This window comes from Mustela lutreola, chromosome 1 (genome assembly GCF_030435805.1).
Source record: "Mustela lutreola isolate mMusLut2 chromosome 1, mMusLut2.pri, whole genome shotgun sequence".
Lineage (NCBI taxonomy): Eukaryota > Metazoa > Chordata > Mammalia > Carnivora > Mustelidae > Mustela > Mustela lutreola.
The window spans coordinates 119,486,540-119,506,228 of record NC_081290.1 but is presented as its reverse complement, the minus strand read 5'-3'; the positions used below and the strand labels follow the sequence as shown (position 1 = coordinate 119,506,228).

The 19,689-nt window shown below is 40.3% G+C and overlaps 1 protein-coding gene across 3 annotated transcripts in view; it reads right to left on the bottom strand.

Moving 5' to 3' along the window:
* The window catches only part of ABCG2 (ATP binding cassette subfamily G member 2 (Junior blood group)), a 173,114-nt gene that overhangs the window by 24,737 nt on the left and 128,688 nt on the right, over positions 1-19,689 (bottom strand). For 2 of the 3 annotated variants that reach the window (XM_059173248.1, XM_059173255.1), the window contains exons 3-8: positions 17,633-17,854; positions 10,730-10,789; positions 9,866-9,980; positions 9,134-9,286; positions 5,624-5,781; positions 280-431 (exon numbers count right to left, since the gene is read on the bottom strand). In XM_059173248.1, coding sequence (XP_059029231.1) covers positions 280-431; positions 5,624-5,781; positions 9,134-9,286; positions 9,866-9,980; positions 10,730-10,789; positions 17,633-17,835 — 841 coding nt within the window. In that variant the 5' untranslated portion in view covers positions 17,836-17,854. Of the gene's footprint in view, positions 1-279; positions 432-5,623; positions 5,782-9,133; positions 9,287-9,865; positions 9,981-10,729; positions 10,790-17,632; positions 17,855-19,689 lie in introns of those variants that run through there. The other variant, XM_059173263.1, reaches the window with a different exon arrangement.

Genomic DNA, 19,689 nt, shown 5'->3' with positions numbered 1-19,689 from the left:
CCAGAACTGGGAAGAGGGTCAGTATATATAGGCCCAGTAGAAATATTCATACATATGTATGCAGGCATATTCGAATAAGACAGGAAAGAGAACTAAAGAACAAGGTAGCACTGTAAAGTGAAGAAAAATTCTAGCACCAAACTCACCAAAGATGTTTTGGAGTGGTGGAAGCCATAGTATGTCTACTCAAAGACCAAACAGCACTTCTGGAGACCTCCATTGCTCTCTTTCAGGTTTCTTTTAGTAAAGGATCTTATTGTATGAAAAAGTCAAGCATACCTACTGATGCAAAGTACCCCAAGGCCTCCTGGGCAGGCCCGTGGAACATTAGTTTTCCTGAGGCCAACAAGGTGAGGCTATCAAACAGTTTGAAGATAGAATAACGAGGCTGATGAATGGAGAAGATGATCGTTCGTCCCTGTTCAGACATCCTAAGTTAAAAGCGAAAAAATAAAAGTCATTAAACATCTAAAACTTGAACATCATGGCAACTTTAATCATCTATTCTTAGTTTGACTTGATTTTCTCTTACTAACTCCTCATTTCATATTATCTGATGGTTAGGGGACCTAAAGGCAGTGCTTTTATGAAACACTAGGGTTTCATAAAACACTAGTGAGTTCCACGGGCAGTTGACATCAACCAGAATATTCATGAAAAATGCAGATCCCTGGACAGTCTTTTCAGACATACTGGGCCTAATGAATCCATATTTCTAACAGGCACCCAGGTAATCTTTAAGAAAACTCAAGTTTGGGGGGCGCCTGGGTGGCTCAGTGGGTTAAGCCGCTGCCTTTGGCTCGGGTCATGATCTCAGGGTCCTGGGATCAAGTCCCGAATCGGGCTCTCTGCTCAGCAGGGAGCCTGCTTCCCTCTCTCTCTCTCTGCCTGCTTCTCTATCTACTTGTGATTTCTCTCTGTCAAATAAATAAATAAAATCTTTAAAAAAAAAAAAAAAAAGAAAACTCAAGTTTGGAAACATATCATGGACTGAATGTTAAAATGATGGATGTATGCCCCATTTTCACTGATCATTTAAATCTCCTCATTTTGTAGGAATTGGTTTTCATTCTTTTGCCCTAATGATACAATTAACATTACTGAGTACTTACAATGTCTTTGCTATTATATACTTTCATACTTATCTTACTTCTCACAATACTGTTACTAGGCAGTACCAATAATATTATTACCTTTATGTTAGGGATGAGATGTAGTGTGTTGAACGACTGACCCTAAGGTCACAGTAAGGGGCGGGGCTGGGATTTGATCCCTGGTCTGATTCCAAGGCCAAAACATTGCTAAACTACATTTACATGGGAGGTACTACTCACCGATAGAAGAAACAAAAGGCCAAAATCACTTTTGAAAACCTGTCATTATTGAAAATATTTTATAAGTGGTATCATATCAATTTAAGCACTTTCTAAGCACCTACTGCATGTTAGCAGTAGGTACAAGGTTACTCTGCCTCAAAGAGGATCAGGCCAGTAGATTCAACCATTTCAGTACAGTGTGGAATAAAAGAAGCTGAGGGTTCCTTATAAGCTAAATGCAAGACCGTAACCCACTCTGAAGATAACATAGGTAGTGCATCAATGGGGCCAACCAGAGTAAGCCAAGAAGAGAAATTGTAGTCAAGCGGAAGGAAGACGGCAAACAGACTATGCAATAACAAGGTCTATTAAGGAGATTACGAGTACTTCCGTGTCATTGCAAAGCCCGGATGTGTGCATGGGGATCGAGGCCAGGGGGAGGGGAAGAAGCTATGAAAAAGAGACTGCCCCCAAAAACCAGTCCATGAGGAGTCCCTTCACTCAGAAGCTGCAGCTTTCGTCAGAGGGCAAGAAAAAGCCAGTGAAGGACTGAAAGCAAAGAAGTGTTTCCATGAGAGCTTTGTGGTCTAAGGACCAATGGCATCAATATAAGTATCTCCTGGGAGACAGGATGACTCAAACTCCATCTCAGAGCAATGGAAGCAATCTGATGTTAACAAGATCCAAGTGATCAGTGTGCACAGTGGTGTCAAAAATTCTAGGTTAAAGCCCTCCAGCCCAGGGAAAGATGCCTATGTGCTAAGTAGTGCAGAACAGGATAAAACATGACAGAGCCCAGAGCATTACACCATCCTCTAATGAACACTGTTAACACACTGAAAGGTAACATTCATTCCCTAACAGAACCTGACCCATTACTTGGCGTCTTCACTTTTTTGTGTAACTGCCATCTCAAACTTAAGATGTCTAAAATCTTCCCATTTCTTCTTACCCTGGCACAGAGACCTGATTAGGAGGGCATGAGCGTCTGAGGAAGCACAGCAATGACAAGGAGGGGATGCCACAGGAAGAGAATGTGTGTGGTAGCTTTTAAAAAATTGGGGTGGTAGGGAGCAGTCCCAGAGGTGGTGGGCAGAGAGCATGGCCAGCGTGACTAGATCATCAGTTATATTTAACAATTAAGTTACTTGGCTTAGAAAGTAAGAAAATGTATAGAGATAATGGCAGCAAGTTTTTGCCTGTTTAAAAAGTCATTTACAGGGCGCCTGGGTGGTTCAGTCGTTAGGCGTCTGCCTTCGGCTCAGGTCATGATCCCAGGGTCTTGGGATCGAGGCCCACGTCAGGCTCCCTGCTCGGAAGGAAGCCTGTTTCTCCCTCTCCCACTCCCCTTGCTTGTGTTCCCTCTCTCTGTGGAATAAATAAATAATATCTTTTAAAAATATCATTTACAAATACGGAAATGGCAAAGACTAAAAAGAACATTCAAGTGTTAGACTGGATTGGAAATATTATGCACTCGTGGGTTTTTTGATACACACAGGCTAACAGAGCGATAATTACAGATGTATGTTTGCATGTATCATTCTATTCAAACTATATACACATGAATACATAATAAAATAATATTCTAAATATTTCCCATATAAAATATAGAACTAGGAGTGCCTGGCTGGCTCAGTCCATGGAGCATGCGACTCTTGATCTTGGGGTTGTGAGTTTGAGCCCTATGCTGGGTGTAGAGATTGCTTAAAATCTTTAATAAAAAAATACAGATACATATTTCTGTGTTATATATGCACAGACATAAAGCACACACATGTACACAAGTATTTCCTAGGTATGTCTGCTAAGTTGGTCTGGAAGCAATGAAGTGACAGTAGCAGTGAGCACACTAAGTAATTAGATCTTGGTTTCTAAATTCTGACTACAACAGAAGGTACCAGGACTCCACAGAGAAATATCTGACACAGGAAAAGTACAAGATGAGCCTGGAACACCTTGTTGACCATAAAGTAAAGAATTGCTTGAAGAATGATCAGGGAACATGTCAAAAGGACACAAAAGTCAGACTGGAAGGGCTTCTAATGGCTAAATAAGGGCTAATCTAATCATAAAATATGTAGGTTATATAATCCACTGATCCATTAACGAAAATAAGAATATGAGAAAACATAAATGGGGAAGGAGGAAAAGCTCTTTACAGTAGAATGCCAACTAATATATGTAGAAGGAAAGATGTAAATAGAAAATCACTTGGCAACTATCATACAAGTAATTGATAGAGGCAGAAATTGCTAGTATATGTTAAAACTGGTGGGTGAAGATTTGTTGAGGAATAGGGTACAGACATATTATCTGATCATCTCAAATACCAACCAGTTATGAAGGGAAAAAGAGTTGCTTCATAGCAGGTAAACCCAGCAGACACCAACACGACCAGGTGGTGGTCATGAATATCACCCACGGTGGGAGAAGTCAAAATCAGTTAGCCCCTGATTTATGCAGAACACGGCATCGTTTCTGTGGTAGCCCTGCCAAGAACTCATGGCCTGAGTCTGGTCATGAGAGAACCCTGGGGGCATCCAAGTTGAGGGCCACTCTACGAAATGGACTCTTGAAGACAGACAAGGACTCGAGAGCCAGCAAAGACTGAAAAACTATTCAGGATTAGAAAATACTTAAACAAGAGGTTCTAGAGAACATTCTGAGTCAGAAAGGAGAAAGAAATAGTTCTGGGACAACTGGTGAAGTCCAACTGAAGTCTATGGGTTGGATGGTGGTGATGGCAACAATGGAGACGTTGCGGCTGGGAGGTGTGGACCGTGGTAGTGTAGGAGGGGCGTCCTTGTCTCCCGGAGTTACACTCCAGAGTATTTAGGGGTGAAGGTATATGTCAGGAAAAGACTATGTGGGGTGGAGGGTTAGAGAGAGAGCAAATGCAGATAAATAGTAAGTTAGGAAATCTCAGTAAGAAGACATGAGATTTCTTTGTACTAGTCTTATAACTCTTCTGTAAGGTCAAAAAAATTAAAAAAATTTTTTTAGATGTCCAAAATTTAGCCTCTGAAATTTCTCCTATCGACATATTCCTCCCACTGGAAGAATAAAAGTAAATGCAACTATTTTCTCCATTCTTCCATTTTTTAGGCCCTAAAATTTAGAAATTTGTTTTCTCGATAAAACCACACCTCACGTCCAATTCGTGTACTAATCCTGTTGGTTCTATCTTCAGAATAGATGCAGAATCCATGACTTCTCACCACCTTACCACTACCACCCTACTCAAAGCCAGTATCATATCTCAACCAAGCTAATACAAACAGCCTTCTGAGAAGTTTCCTTGCATTCACCTTGCCCAGTTATACAGTTCTTTTCTCTACACAGCTGCCACTTCTCTGTTCTAGAACTCTCTAAAAGCTTCCATGTTACCTAGAGACAATAAAAGCCCTAGTTCTTACTGTGGCCTACAAAGCCTGCATAATCAGCCACCCTCTCAATTCCATCTCATGTCCTATTCTAATTGTTATGGACTAAATTTTGTCCTCCCCTCCAATTCATGTTGAAGTCCTAACCCCTAGTACCTCAGAATATACCTGTAGTTGGAGATAGGGTCTTTAAAGAGGTAATTATGGTTAAACAAGGTCATATGAGTGGCCCTTAATCTAATAAGGATCATTGTCCTTATAAGAACAGGAGAGGAGGCCCCAGATGCACTGAGGGAAAATGAAATGAAGACACACATTGAAGACAGCTACCTGCACCAAGGAGAGAGACCTCAGAAGAAATAATCCTGCTGACCTCTTATCTTACTTAGACTCCTAGCCTCCCAAACATGTGAAAAACTAAACTTCTGTTGTTTAAGTCACCTGTGTACCTGTGGTCCTACATTATGGCAGCCCCAGCAAATGAATCAGTAAGCAGTCTCCATTACCCTTAGTTCACTGGGGTTCAGTTCCTTCCGACTCTTTTGATGTTTCCAAACACATCACGCATGCTCAGGACCCACAGCTCTTCCCTCCAGCAAGGACTCTCTTCCCCAGACATCCAGGCTCCATTCCCTTGCTCCCAGCTCACATGTCACATCAGTGAGGTCTTCCCTGACCACCCTGCTATATAATAGAGCACCCCCACTCCCACCACAGCCATCTTTTGCTACACTCTTACCCTGCTTCATTTTTCTTGAAACACTTCTATTTGTCAGTTGACTACTCCCCTCCAACAAAGAAGGAAGACAATTTTGTCTGTTGTGTTCACTCTTGAACTTCCTGCACTGAGAATACTACCTGGTGCATCGCAGGGGATCTGATATTGGATGAGTGGAAGAAAAATGTTCCCATCGCATTTACCTCTTCAGGAGCAAAAGGACAGCATTTGCTGTGCTTGAATCTAAGCCAGTGGTGGGCTCATCCAGGAACAAGATGGCTGGATCGGTAATAAGCTCCATTCCAATACTAGTCCTTTTTCTTTCTCCTCCAGATACACCACGTATAAATTGAGTTCCAACCTAAAGCACAAATAACATCATTAACAATTACAACCACAGCTACTACCATTTGTTGAGGTCCTACAACATGCCAGCCCTATAAGAGGCACTTTATCTCATTGTCCTCACTTATTCCAAATAACAAATAAATGAAATTATGGGAGAAGAGGTAGGTTTCTCTCTAATAACATGAGCAAACTGAGGCTCAGGTCGGGAAGTGGCCAAGCCTGATATGAACACCATGCTTATAGTACTTCTCATTCCCTATCAAGTCAAATAGTTAGTTTTAAGATAGTTAAGTTGGAACAATAAAACATATGGCCCTGGCATAATGAAATCACAAAGCAGAAGGGAGACAAAGGTAGGAGAGGAAAAGGGGAAAGCATCTAGAATTTATGAGTATTCTTACACCCTCCCTCACCAACCCTCTAATAGTCCTGTGGGCGGGATGCAAATGGGAAAGTTCACTTTCTATCACACCACATTAGCACCTCTTAAATGATCACAAGGCTTCCCAAATTGACCCTGCCTGTATCCCAACTCACTACAGAATTCCTGACCCATTCTTTCAGACAAATCCGGAAGCTGGAATATTTTACAGGGCAATTGGCCCAGTCTTCTCAACTAGTCAATGTCATTGTGTAGGGGGGCAGGGAAAACAAGAAGGTTTGGGGAGAGGCAGGAAGTAGAAAGGAATTCCTATATTAAGAGTCTTCAGGGGCGCCTGGGTGACTCAGTGGGCTAAAGCCTCTGCCTTCGGCTCAGGTCATGATCCCAGGGTCCTGGGATTGAGCCCCACATTGGGCTCTCTGCTCAGCGGGGAGCCTGCTTCCTCCTCTCTCTCTGCCTGCCTCTCTGCCTGCTTCTGATCTCTGTCAAATAAATAAATAAAATCTTTAAAAAAAAAAAAAAGTCTTCAAAGAGATAACAAGGAAGTGTTCCTCATGTCTTTGATTGGATCCTATAACAAATGAGCTATAGCAGATATTTTGGAGACAACTGGGAAAATGTGAATGAATATGGCTCTCTCCCTCTGCCTGCCTCTCTGCTTGCTTGTGATCTCTCTCTCTCAAATAAATAAATAAAATCTTTTTAAAAAAAAAGATGCAAAATGAGTAGTCAGGAGTAAAATATGATATTTACAACTTTCTTTAAAATATTTCGGAAGGGGTGCATGGGTGGCTCAGTGGGTTAGGCCACTCAGGTCATGGTCTCAGGGTTCTGGGATCGAGTCCCGCATCAGGATCTCTGCTCAGCGGGGAGCCTGCCAACTCCTCTCTCTCTCTGCCTGCCTCTCTGCCTACTTGTGATCTCTCTATGTCAAATAAATAAATGAAATCTTTAAAAAAATATATATATTTCAGAAAAAAAGCCAAAGCTAGTATGGGATAAGATGTTAACAACTGGGAAATCTACGTGAATATTATTTGTAATCATACCATTATACTAATTATACTATAAACATGTAATTATGATAGTAATTAGACTACTCACTATATTTCTGCTATATTTAAATTTTCATAAAAAGTAAAAAATTTTAAACTTATTTTCAGTCAATTAAATAAATTCCAAGAAGTCAACAACTACCTTTAGCTCATTTTTCCTGGAATTATATGCAAGGAAGTTAGGGCAATTGACTGCCTATTGGTAAAGAACTTTAACCTAAAGGCAAAGATTGGAATGCACCTTAAGAAAAAGACAAAATCAAATAACAGAGCCAAGACAAAGGAAACCTAAACTCATAAACTTCTAAAACAAAAATAAATGGTAAATGGTGGCATCTCAGCACTATGTCTTTGAACGAAATACAAGCAAAATACATTTTATGTTTTTCTAAAATGTCAGACAATATGACATGAAGCAATAATGAGCAGAAACCCCCATTCTTCATTATTTCCAAGTAAGGGATATATATTCAGGGGAATTAAACTATCACCACCACACGCTCAGTCAGCAGAGCATGCAATTCTTGATCTCAGGGTTACAAATTCGAACCCCAACTCAGGTGTAGAGATCACTTAAAAAAAAAAAAAAAAAAAAACTTAAAAAAAGAATGCTAAGGGCGCCTGGGTGGCTCAGTGGGTTAAGCTGCTGCCTTGGCTCAGGTCATGATCTCAGGGTCCTGGGATCGAGTCCCGCATCGGGCCCTCTGCTCAGCAGGGAGCCTGCTTCCTCCTCTCTCTCTCTGCCTGCCTCTCTGCCTACTTGTAATCTCTCTCTGTCAAATAAATAAATAAAATCTTTAAAAAAAAAAAAAAAAAAGAATGCTAAACAATAGTCACCATAATCTTAAAAAGCTCATCTTCACCCAAAGCTTCAAAAGTTCCAGGCAAATCTTTCATCCTTAGTCATCAACTATAAAACTCCCTTGTTCATCTCGTTTCTTCCTCCTGACTCTACATAACCACAAAAGGGAGTTATTTTTGTCTCTCTTGCCCACAACTGGTATCTCTAAAACCTAAGAACCCAGCACATAACACACAGCCTGTAAGTAAGTACTGGCAGAAGAAAGGAAGATAGGAAGAGAGGGAGAAAGGAATGAGAAACAAAAGTGCCAAAGAAAAGTCTATAGAGAAACAACTCAGATGCTACACAACTTAGAAATAAACACTGCTGGGGTACCTGGGTAGTTCAGTCACTTAAGTGTTTGCCTTCGGCTCAGGTCATGATCCCAGGGTCCTGGGATCAAGCTCCACATAGAGCCCCGCATCAGGCTTCTCACTCAGCAGGGAATCTGCTTCTCCCTCTCCCTCTGCCCCTCTCTCATTCGTGCTCTCTTGCTCTAGCTCTCAAATAAATAAATAAAGAATCTTTAAAAAAAAAAAAGAAGAAGAAGAAGAAGAAGAAGAAAGAAAGAAAAAAAAGAAACTCCACTTTGACGAAATATAATTTTGAAAGCCAAATTACAGCAAAGTGAAACAGAGCCAGAACCCTTGGATTTTTGTCATTTAAGAATTCCGGAAATATACCTCAAAAGCAACGGCACAAAGTCTCCTGGAGGAAGAGGAAGGAGAGCTAAAAGGGGAAAGAAAGCAGGAAGAAGGAAAGTTAGTGGAAAGCTACAGCTGAGACCTGACAAACAGTGTGAGAGCATCAAGAGCTATAATCATGGGGAAAGGGCCTTGTGTTTCTTGCAAAGGCACTTCTACACACTGGACCACCCTCCCACACTTCATTTCCAGGATCCAAACATTTTTAGGTTGTTCTTTAATTTCCATCTTCACATTATGTAACAAGTCGCATTTCTCTATATTACAGAAAGCAGCCACTTCTGAGCACGCACATTGTAGAAAACTTTTGAGTAAGAGTTATGCTATCCACACAGGTGAGATCTTAATGCTGGCTATGACCCCATCTGGTTTTTCCACATTACCTTGGAATCTGCCACTTTATCCAGACCTAACTGCTGAATGACCTTGTTAATTCGCTCATTTTTTTCATGACTCGTCATGGTTGTTGGAAGCCGGAGAGCTGCTGAGAACTGTAAATTTTCTCTCACTGTCAGAGTTCCCATCACAACATCATCCTTGAAGCAAAATGAATTTTAACAAGACATATTAGGTTTTTTCTAGTACCATCACACTTAAGCACATGTAACTTCCTCCCCAAGAATACCATATCCAACATAAAGTTCTAGCTAATGATGATCTTGCAGGTAGACAAATGACAGTAACTCCAAATACAGACAGCTGGAAAGGCAGATGGCATAATTTTCATTCCCCATCTGTACATCCAAGTCGACACAGGTTGTAATTACGATTACTACTACCAGACATGTCCAGACTGCTTTATACAAATTTAGCAAAACATCTTTCTAAGTTAGGGGAAGGAGAGAGGTGAAGGTAGGGCAAAAAAGGAGAATAGTAGTGTCTTGTGGAAATCATAACTAGAATGGATATCATTGCCCTTACAGCGGTTAGATTTCAGATTCTTCCTGCCTCTTCATTTAACACCACTCCGAATCTAAACAAGGGATTATGAAAAGCTGGTGTGAAGGAAACTGGTTCCATGAACATGTCAGCTGGAAGTACACTGATCTATCAACCAAGGCATTTGCCCATACAGAAATAGAAGAAGGCTAAAATACAAATCCACAAATACTTACTTGTACCACATAACCTGAATTACATTTGAAATTGGCAGGTCGAGGTGCTCCATTTATCAGAACATCTCCAGATAATCCTTTTGGATCTTTCCTTGCAGCTAAGATATCTAACAACCTATGAGAGGACATATTACGTTGTTGTTTTTCTCCATTTCAGGCTGTATCTCTCAGCTACTCTAAATCCAAATTCTGCTCAAGTTAGAATATTGACTGATCAAGAAATTCCATGGATTGCCTAAAATTAGGTATATGGTTTTCTGTTTTTTTCAGGTACTTCCTTGAATTCAATTTTTATTTAAATTCTAGTTAGTCAACATATATGATGAAATTGGTTTCAGGTGTAGAATTTCATGATTCATCATAAAATTACTTATATTTTTCAATTCTCACCTTCCTTTTTTAGTTTATATTACAGTATAACTCAAAAACATGGAACCAAGTCACCATTGGCTGCTCCAGCACAGACTTCCCCAGCAACCTTCCAGGTCATGTGACCTTGGGGGGGTTCTCTCAAGTCAGACAATGCGCTCCTTTGTCTAAGAAGTAAGTCTTCACTTGGGCCTTTGGCTCTATCTACCCACTTTCAACTTTTTTCTCTCTCCTTTCCCTCCCCATTAGCTCAAATCATAGCGGACAGCTGTATGCCAGTCATGTCTTGTTATCATGTGCTGTTAGTAAGCTGACCAAGATTTCCCAGTCCTTGGGACAACCAGCCCCAAGCTGGCATCATGCATGTTATCCACAGCACCTAGAACCACACTAGAAAGGCAGCAAACGCTCGACACATACCTGCTCACATGAAAGGCATCCTGAAAAGCACATTAAAACCCCAAAGGAAAAGCTGACTTCTACTATTATACTCACGAAGATTTGCCTCCACCTGTGGGTCCCAGAATGGCATTGAGGCCAGGTCTCATGATGCCACTGTAAGCACAGAACACATCAGTTTATCAGCCCACTTCAAAACCGGTTCTATAAATTTAGAGTCTGTATCTAATATGCTCAATGAAAGTGATTAAACTATAGATGGAAAGCAAGCACAAACCAATGATGAAAGGAAAAAGACAATTAACGTTATGTCCATTAACGTATGTCAATTAACATAAGTCCAGCACATGAAGGATTTTTTTTTTTTTAAGATTTTACTTATTCATTAGAGAGAGATCACAAGCAGGCAGATAGAGGGAGAAACAGGCTCCCCACCGAGCAGAGAGCCCAACGCGGGGCTCGATCCCAAGACCCTGAGACCAGGACCTAGCCAAAGGCAGAGAGGCCCAACCCTCTGAGCCACCCAGGCGCCCCCCACACGAAGGATCTTAATCACTAGTCAAGACCTATAAGAAAAATGGCTTGGGTCCCTCTAAGCTCCTTTCACTTCTTCTCTAAACCATTTATAGTCTTTGAAAAAGAACACAAGAAATTTCAAGTTTCCTTAAAGTCACAGATTCTGATTAAACATATCTGTACACTTACCCCTCTTAACACAGTGTAAAGAATTTAACAAGTCTTAACTAATGTTTGATGACATTAACAGATTTACTTCAAGTGACCTCTGTGGCTACCTACTCTAAGTTCTACACAATTAATAAGTCAACGGGATTTCTAGAATCACCAGTAGCATTCTCACCACTTAAAACTCGTCAGATTAAGAAACAATATATGTGAAGTAGAATTTCAGTGGCTAAGAATAAAGCACCTCATGGGTAAAATACAAAATACCAATTCTTAACTGTCACAAAATTGTTACTGAATTAGAAAAGTAAAATATGTAGCCTCAGGATATACTATTCTCTCCCTTATAAAGTATCAGGTAGGTGGGCTGGAAAATTAGCATAGAACTGGTAGATGCCGCTTTCGGTAGGGAACAACCTTTAAGGATATAGAGGCATGGGAGTCCACACAGCATGTCCCAGACAAACCACGATGTTTAAGGGCAGTGAATATCCAGATAGAGAGCAAGAAGGTAGAAAAAATTAAGGCAGGGTTTACTGTGCTAAGACTCAAAAAGAAGGTAAGTAGTTTGAATTTCATCCTGAAGGTAACCAGTAAACTGGCAAGGAAAAATGGACTAGAAAAGGGAGAATGGAGACTATGCCCTCTCCAGGGGCACCCACAGGGTAGAGTCAGTTAAGTATTTGACTCTTGGTTTTGGTTCAGGGCCTGATCTCAGGGTCATGGGATTGAGCCCCACATTGAGCTTCATGCTCAGTGTGGAATCTACTTAATACTCTTTCCCCTGGCTCTGCCCCATCTCCCCTCTAAAATAGATAAATAAGATATTTTAAAAATATATTAAATTTAAAAAAAAAGTAGGGTCTCTCCAGCTCAACAGGCATGATAAAATAGAGACCTGGAAAAGCCTTTTCAAAACCTTGGTGTCTATGCCCAATCTCTGTTGGAACAGATAAATCAAAATTTATCCCAAAATAAAAATAGTATCTATTCCAAAGCTGAAATCTATTTCATTCCCAGGCAATGATTCTCAGAGGCCAATCCTAATGTTATATAACCAGGAGTGCTGAACATCACAAAGCAGTTGTACCCCAGTTCCCCAACCACAGAGGACCTCAGCATTTACTGACCCTTGTGCTTAAACTGTTACAAGTATAGAATGGCTGGTGGAGGCTAAGAGGGAAGGTAGCCCTCACTCTGCTCATGAACTGAGGTGCCTCTCACTGAAAGACCCAACAAAAAAATGAATTTGATAAAGTGGGAGCAAGCTGTAGAACAGAAAGATCTCTTGTGCTTTCAGTGCTATCTTCCCCACCCACCCCCCACAGTATAAAAAGACACACTGGTTAAGTGAACTTTCAAGATGCATTTATCTGTAGCTTTTGATGGATCTTCTTTATTAATAGCTACCCAGTAGGTACCTGGGTGGCTTGTTTGGTGAAGTAACTGCCTTCAGCTCAGGTCATGATCCCGGAGTCCTGGAGTCCCAGCTCCACGGGGAGTCTGTTTCTCCATCTGACCTTCTCTCCGCTCATGCTCTCCCCCTCTCTCTCAAATAAATAAATAAAATCTTTAAAAAAAAAAAAAAAAAAGCTACCCAGGAACTATATTAATAGCTACCAAGTAACTTCCTCTAAAATGACCAAAAATCAGCTTGATATTCACTAAGATGTCATTGTCAGGAAACTTTTCCAGGTTTTTAAAATATCTACTCAAATAAAGACCAACAATCCTAAATGATTAACCCAAAATTGAATGTGAACAGGCTAGGACAATCTTTCAGTTCCCTGAGTTGGGTTTTCTTTGGCACTAGACCCTAGCATTACAGAAAACAACAGTACTGTCCAGTCACAAATGCAAGAAAGAGTTCCAGCTGGGAGAAGGGGCTAATTCTCCCTCCATTCACTTAGCACAATTATCCAGTAACTACTACAGGTGGTAAGACACTCTTCTAGGACATGGGATGGAGCTGAGGATAAAACAAAGCCTAGGACTTGTGGAGTTTGCACTCTAGGCCAGGGACTGGCCAATGGCTAGTCACCTGTTCTGTTCATAAGTGTTACTAGAGCAGAGCCGCATTCATTCGTCTACATCCATGACTGCCTTCACACTGCAGTGACACGACCAAGGAGCTGCCGCACTGATGTGTGGCCCGTAAAGTGGAAAATATTTACTAGCAGTCCCTTTACAGAAAGGCTGTTGACCTCTGTCCTGGTTTATGGTCTACAATGCCCTTGCTCCCTCACCCCGCCCTCCACTCTACTATCATCCCTCAAAACTCATTTTCCACCCTTATTTATGGCTTTACAGCATTTGCATCCAGGGAAGTTTCACTCTTGTACTATAAAGTCTTGTCAACAAGAATGGTGCCATCTCGGGTTCCCCCCACCACACCATAGCATGCAGCACAGCAGTCTACAAGGTAGATTATTAAATGCTGAACACATCAGGTGAAACCCAGCTAACGAACTGAGGTCCCAACAATTACATTTTAGTGCATAATGGTTAATCCTCTGGTCTCATTTTATGGAGAAGTCCATGTCATTCCCACTGCTTGGTGCACCTTTCCTCCCTACCCGACATACACACACACACACACACACACACAAAGGCACTCACAGACACTCTCTCTCATGCCCCTGGCCCTCCAATTTAAGTTTAGGGGCTTCCATCATGGTAGAATAACACAGTGCCATGCTCTACTTGTCTGAATCCACCATTAGACTAGAAGGTTTCTGAGAGCAGAGGATATACCTATGTCATAGCATCTTGCACAATGTCAAGCACCTAGCAGGCATCCAAAATTTGTTGAATAAATGAGTCTCTGCATTTTTATAAATGAGAATTACAGGAAAACAAAAAGGCAAGCTTGCAAAAAAAAAAATGTGAAGAAGTGGGAAACACTCAACAGCTACAACAGAACACGGGCTGTGAAGGGAGATGGGAGGAAGAGAGGGGACCGCTGAAGGGTAGGCTAATTCCTTGTATTAAAGAATAAGAAAAATGAGCAAATCAGTAAGTGTATCAAGGATAAGAAGAGCCAGGGTTTTCACTTTTTTAGATGTTTTACAAACATAGAAATGTGGAAAGAACCATGGGCTATCAGATTACAATTGGTGGTATTAATGAGAAGTCCTAGGTTTTAATCTATATATACAGATATAGAGGCAAAAGTATAGGCATATGTGTGTATACATATATAGACATATGCTCGCTAGGTCTACCCACTGAGAGGGCTAAGAACATATGGCATCCCAACAGCAACCAATATTCCAAGCACCCAGTTCATGGTTTGTAAATACCATCCTCCACAAAAAGGAACCATAGCAAAAAAAAAAAAAAAAAAAAAAAAAAAAAAAAGGAACCATAGCTGATTCCAGGTCTGAAGCAAGATAAGTATTCAGGGAGTCTGAAACTTCTTTCTGTGCCAAAAACTACTCAAATAAGAGGACATCTCAAAAGAATGAGCTGAAAAAAAATAAAGGAAAGTCTCCCACTAACCGAATCAGGAACAATGGGAGTGTCAAGAAGAATAATGATAATAGTGCATTACCACTGAATATGAAATCCATGAGTCTATACTGAATGAGATGACGAATAAAGCTTTCTTCTTTCAGTAGACTTCAAATTGATCCATGCAGAAGAGATGAATGAAAAGAGAAAATCACCCTTTGATAACTATCATAGTGATCAATACTGTCACTTCGGGCGGGAAGAGTCAATGGGAGCTAAAGCTGGTGGGGTGAAGATTAACGAGGAATACTGTTTTGGGATAATGTCTTATCTCCCTTCATAGCATTTATTAATTACAAAGTGGAAAATGGTAACATTATGGTGGAGAAAGTTGGTAGGCACCAACATGACCAAGTAATCAAGGTTAAGGCATGAGACAGAAATACTAGGTTGGATGAGACAAAGGAGACATGATGTGGTGGTCAATCAACTGTGTTAAGAGCACAGGTGACCGAGGGTCTCTTAGCACCCACCACTGTGTTCACTATGAGGCTGCACTCCCCCTCGGCTGCTCCAAAATGATTCCTGAGTGATTACAGAAAAGAGGACTCTTATTTCTGGAAAACATACATCAAAGGAGTTAGGGATAATAAAACATCATATGGGAGCTTGCCTTTAGAAAAATACCAATGATAATGAGTATATAAAAACTAAATGTGATGAGCAAATGCAGTGAAATGTTAACAGGTGAGGCATAGGGGTGAAAAGTACGAGGTCTAAGTTTAAAATTATGTCAAAATAAATTATCAATTTAACAAATTCCCAAATGGTATATTGAATTTCCATGATGACTCCACACATCTACTGGAATGGATCATATTTTCCATATATCCTCATATTGATGAGGGAAAGCTCAAATGCTGGGCATGGAGACAAACTAAGTATAACAGAAAGACTTTCATGAGGAATTAAGGTCTCATATTTTTTGAATTCTCATAGTCAGATTTTGTTTTATCTGGGCACCTGGGTGGCTCAGTTGGTTAAGCAACTGCCTTCGGCTCAGGTCATGATCCTGGAGTCCCCAGATTGAGTCCCACATCAGGCTCCTTGCTCTGCAGGGAGTCTGCTTCTCCTGCTGGCTTCTCTACTCTCATGCTCTCTCTCTCTCTCAAATAAATAAATAAAATCTTAAAAAAAAAAAAAAAGATTTTGTTTTATCTTCTTCACTCCTCCCCCCACAAGAGGAAATCAGGTTCTAGTTACTCAGTTCTATAAATGAGATTACAAAATGTCCACAGAAAAAAACAAAAACCAAGCTTCTCACCAGGTTTTTTGAAATACAGTAATTAGTGTGAATGGCGGTGGCACTATCAAACACAAATAAAAAATCACACATATGAGAGCAATCTTCCCCAATCTCAGAAACTCTACTTAGGTAAAGTCAGCAGATAGGGGAAAGATTAGATACTGCAGCAAAAACAGGGATGACCTCTCGCAGAGATGCCTAAACCAGAAATGTGAGTTAGCAAGGAAACCAATCTCTCCTGTCCTTTTAACTATAGAATCAGAAAGAACTGCAAGATTTGACTGAGTTTTTATGAACCTAGCTATGCACATTCAACCTAGAATGAACTCATCTGTTGCTAAAATGCATACCATGGGGCCATAAAACTTTATGAAGCATTGATCAGATAACACTTGTGTTGTACCAAGTTACTAATCTAGTAGCTTTAAAACATAAGCAGGAGAAATGTACACTCGCATAGTATGATTAAATCTATTCCACCTGTGTGTATTCAAATCCTTTATCTTCCATTCATTAGCACAATATCCAAAGTGACCAATATTTTCTTGATTAATATGTTTCACAAGGAACTTGTCAGCTTTTCAGAAAGGTCAGTTGGTTCTTTTTTTTTTTTTTTTTTTTTAAAGATTTTATTTATTTGTCAGAGAGAGGGAAAGAGAGCGAGCACAGGCAGACAGAATGGCAGGCAGAGGCAGAGGGAGAAGCAGGCTCCCTGCCGAGCAAGGAGCCCGATGTGGGACTCGATCCCAGGACGCTGGGATCATGACCTGAGCCGAAGGCAGCTGCTTAACCAACTGAGCCACCCAGGCGTCCCAGGTCAGTTGGTTCTAATCAAGACCTGATTCAATTCCTGATTTCTCTTATCACTTTGGACTTCAGCTACACAGCTTAAGCAAAGTTATAGTTGTCTTTATATTTAAATAATCTCTGCCTGTGTAATGGAGAGAAGCATTAAGTACATGGCATAAACTACTATATAAACAGACCACTCATTTGAAATAAGTATATTTGAAAACCAAGGTACTTTTACAACATACTGTCATTTCAACTACCTCAACTGTCATTTCAACCACCTCACTCTAGCATCTGGAACATAAAGGACATAAAGTGCATAAGGACCTAAAAATATTTGGCTTGTAAGGTACAGCCATATTTCTCTTCACCTCACATATCAGAAAACGGTAGCTTGGAGAGGACAATTATATCCCGACGACCAAGAACTAGTAAATCATACAGCCAGTCGCTTTCTAGAGAACCCGAGCTCATACCCAGAAAAAAACAAACAACACATTGTTTGGTTTCTCAAACAAAAGTTGATGGATATGGAACAACCACTTTAAAAACAGTTTGACAGTTCCTTTAAAGTTAACCATATACCTAAGATGTGACCCAGCCATTTCACTCTGAGGTTAGCCACACAATAATAAAAGCATTTGTCTGTATGTCTGTATGGACTTGTACACAAATGTTCGTAAGACCTTTATTTGCAATAAGCAAAACCTATAAAGCTCATTGTATGTCAATAAGGCTATTTTAATACAAGTTCATGCACATACTTGATATTTGTTAGTATTTCCTTCTCAACTGTTTTTCGACCAAAAAGAAAGCCACTCTTCACTTTCACTCGATAGTAAATGTTATGAAAACTTAACACCGCTACTTCAGTAAAGGTCTTCTGGTTGTTGGAGGTCATCTTGGAGAGGTCACTGGTGTTTCTTTGTGGCATTGGGATAAAAACTTGGTCATTTTTGGAAGACATCTGGAGAGTTTCCGCCTTTCTGCAAAGGGAAAAGCAATAGTAAGTTGATAGTCTAGATAAATGAGACTGTAAACACCAGTAACAGGACACTTAAAACAAGTCCATTTTGGTACACATTTCCAACTATAAAATAAGTAAGTCCTGGGATGGTGGCTATCGATAATAATTTGCATTGTATATTTGAAAGCTGTTAAAACAGCAGATCTTGAAAGTTCTCATCACAAGAAAAAAGAATGTGACTTTGTGTGTGATAGATGTTAACTAGACTTATTGTGGTGATCATTTCACAATATATACAAATATTAAATCATTATCTTGCACACCTGAAACAATATAATGGTATATGTCAACTATATCACAATTAAAAAAAAATGAAGATCTAAACTTTAAAAGAATGTAAAATACCTCATTAGTCACTTTTACACTGATTACATGCTTAAAGAAAAATATTTGGGGGGCACAGGTGGTCCAAAATGGCAGAAGTGTAGGAGACCTAATTTGGTCTGGTCCCAGGAATTCAGCTAGATAGTTATCAAACAATTCTGAACACCTATGAACTCAACAGGAGATCAAAGAAAAGAATAGCAGCGACTCTATGAACAGAAAAGTGACCACTTTCCTCAAGGTAGGATGTGTAGAGAAGTGAATCCGAGGTGATATATGGGAAGATAGACCATGGGGGAAGGGAGCCTCCATCAGCTGGCTCCCAGCAAGTGATAGTAGAGGAGAACAAAATCAGAACTTTTAGAAGTTTGCTCCAGTGAAGGACATTCCTTTGGTAGGTAAGCAGGAGTGGGGGGCTGGAACCCTTGGTGGGACAGTGGGATAGTGTGGTCTTAGGACACTTGGGGTCACAGAAAGACTGGGGTTGCCTGAGTGAGACAGAGCTCCCAGGAATCAGAGCAGAGAAGCCAACTGCAAAGACTGAGCAGAGGAGTGGGCTCTCAGCTCGGGGTGGCTATAAAGCGTGATCATGGCACAGTTGGGCCAGTTCTCCTCAAACAGGGGCTCAACAAGCGGCAGATCTGGGGAGACTCCCCAACTACCCCCTGGGAGTGCACTGCAGCAATCTGCTGGGTTTGGAGACTCCAAACAGGGCTATGTACCAGGGAGAGAATTGCTGGGTCACAGGCCAGGTGAGCACAGAGTGTTCAGACCCAGGAGACAGGAGGGATTGACTGCTTTTCTCAGAGGGCACACTGAGGAGTGGGGCCCCAAGCCTAGCCCCTGGCAAGGGTAGTGCAATTCTGCCTTTGGCAAAGGCATTTGAAAATCAGTGCAACAGGTGCCTCCCCAGAAGATCAGCAAGAACATCCAGCCAAGAACAAGTTTACCACTCAATGAGAACTGCAAAATGCCAGCACTAGGGGAATATAGCACATAGAATTCATGGCTTTTTCCCCATGATTCCTTAGTTTTTCAACTTTAACTTTTTTTAATTTATTTTTTCTGAAATTTTCTTCCTTCCTTTTTCAACCAACTTATCTTTTCAATTCCTTTTAGAAAATCTTTTAATTTCCATTTTTATGTCATATCTTCTCTTCATTGTATTTAACCTTATTTTTTGAGTGTATATATATCTATATCTATATCTGTATTTTGAGTGTATATATCTATACAATATGTATAGATATATAGATACACAGATGTATACATATAGATATACAGTATATCTGTATATCTACATATATACACTCAAAATATAGATATATATATATACACAGATATAGATATAGATAGATATACAGATAGATATACAGATATATATACAGAGATATATCTGTGTGTGTATATATATATATATATATAAAGAAAAAAGACAAATATATATGTATCTTTTGTTCTTGCTTTAAA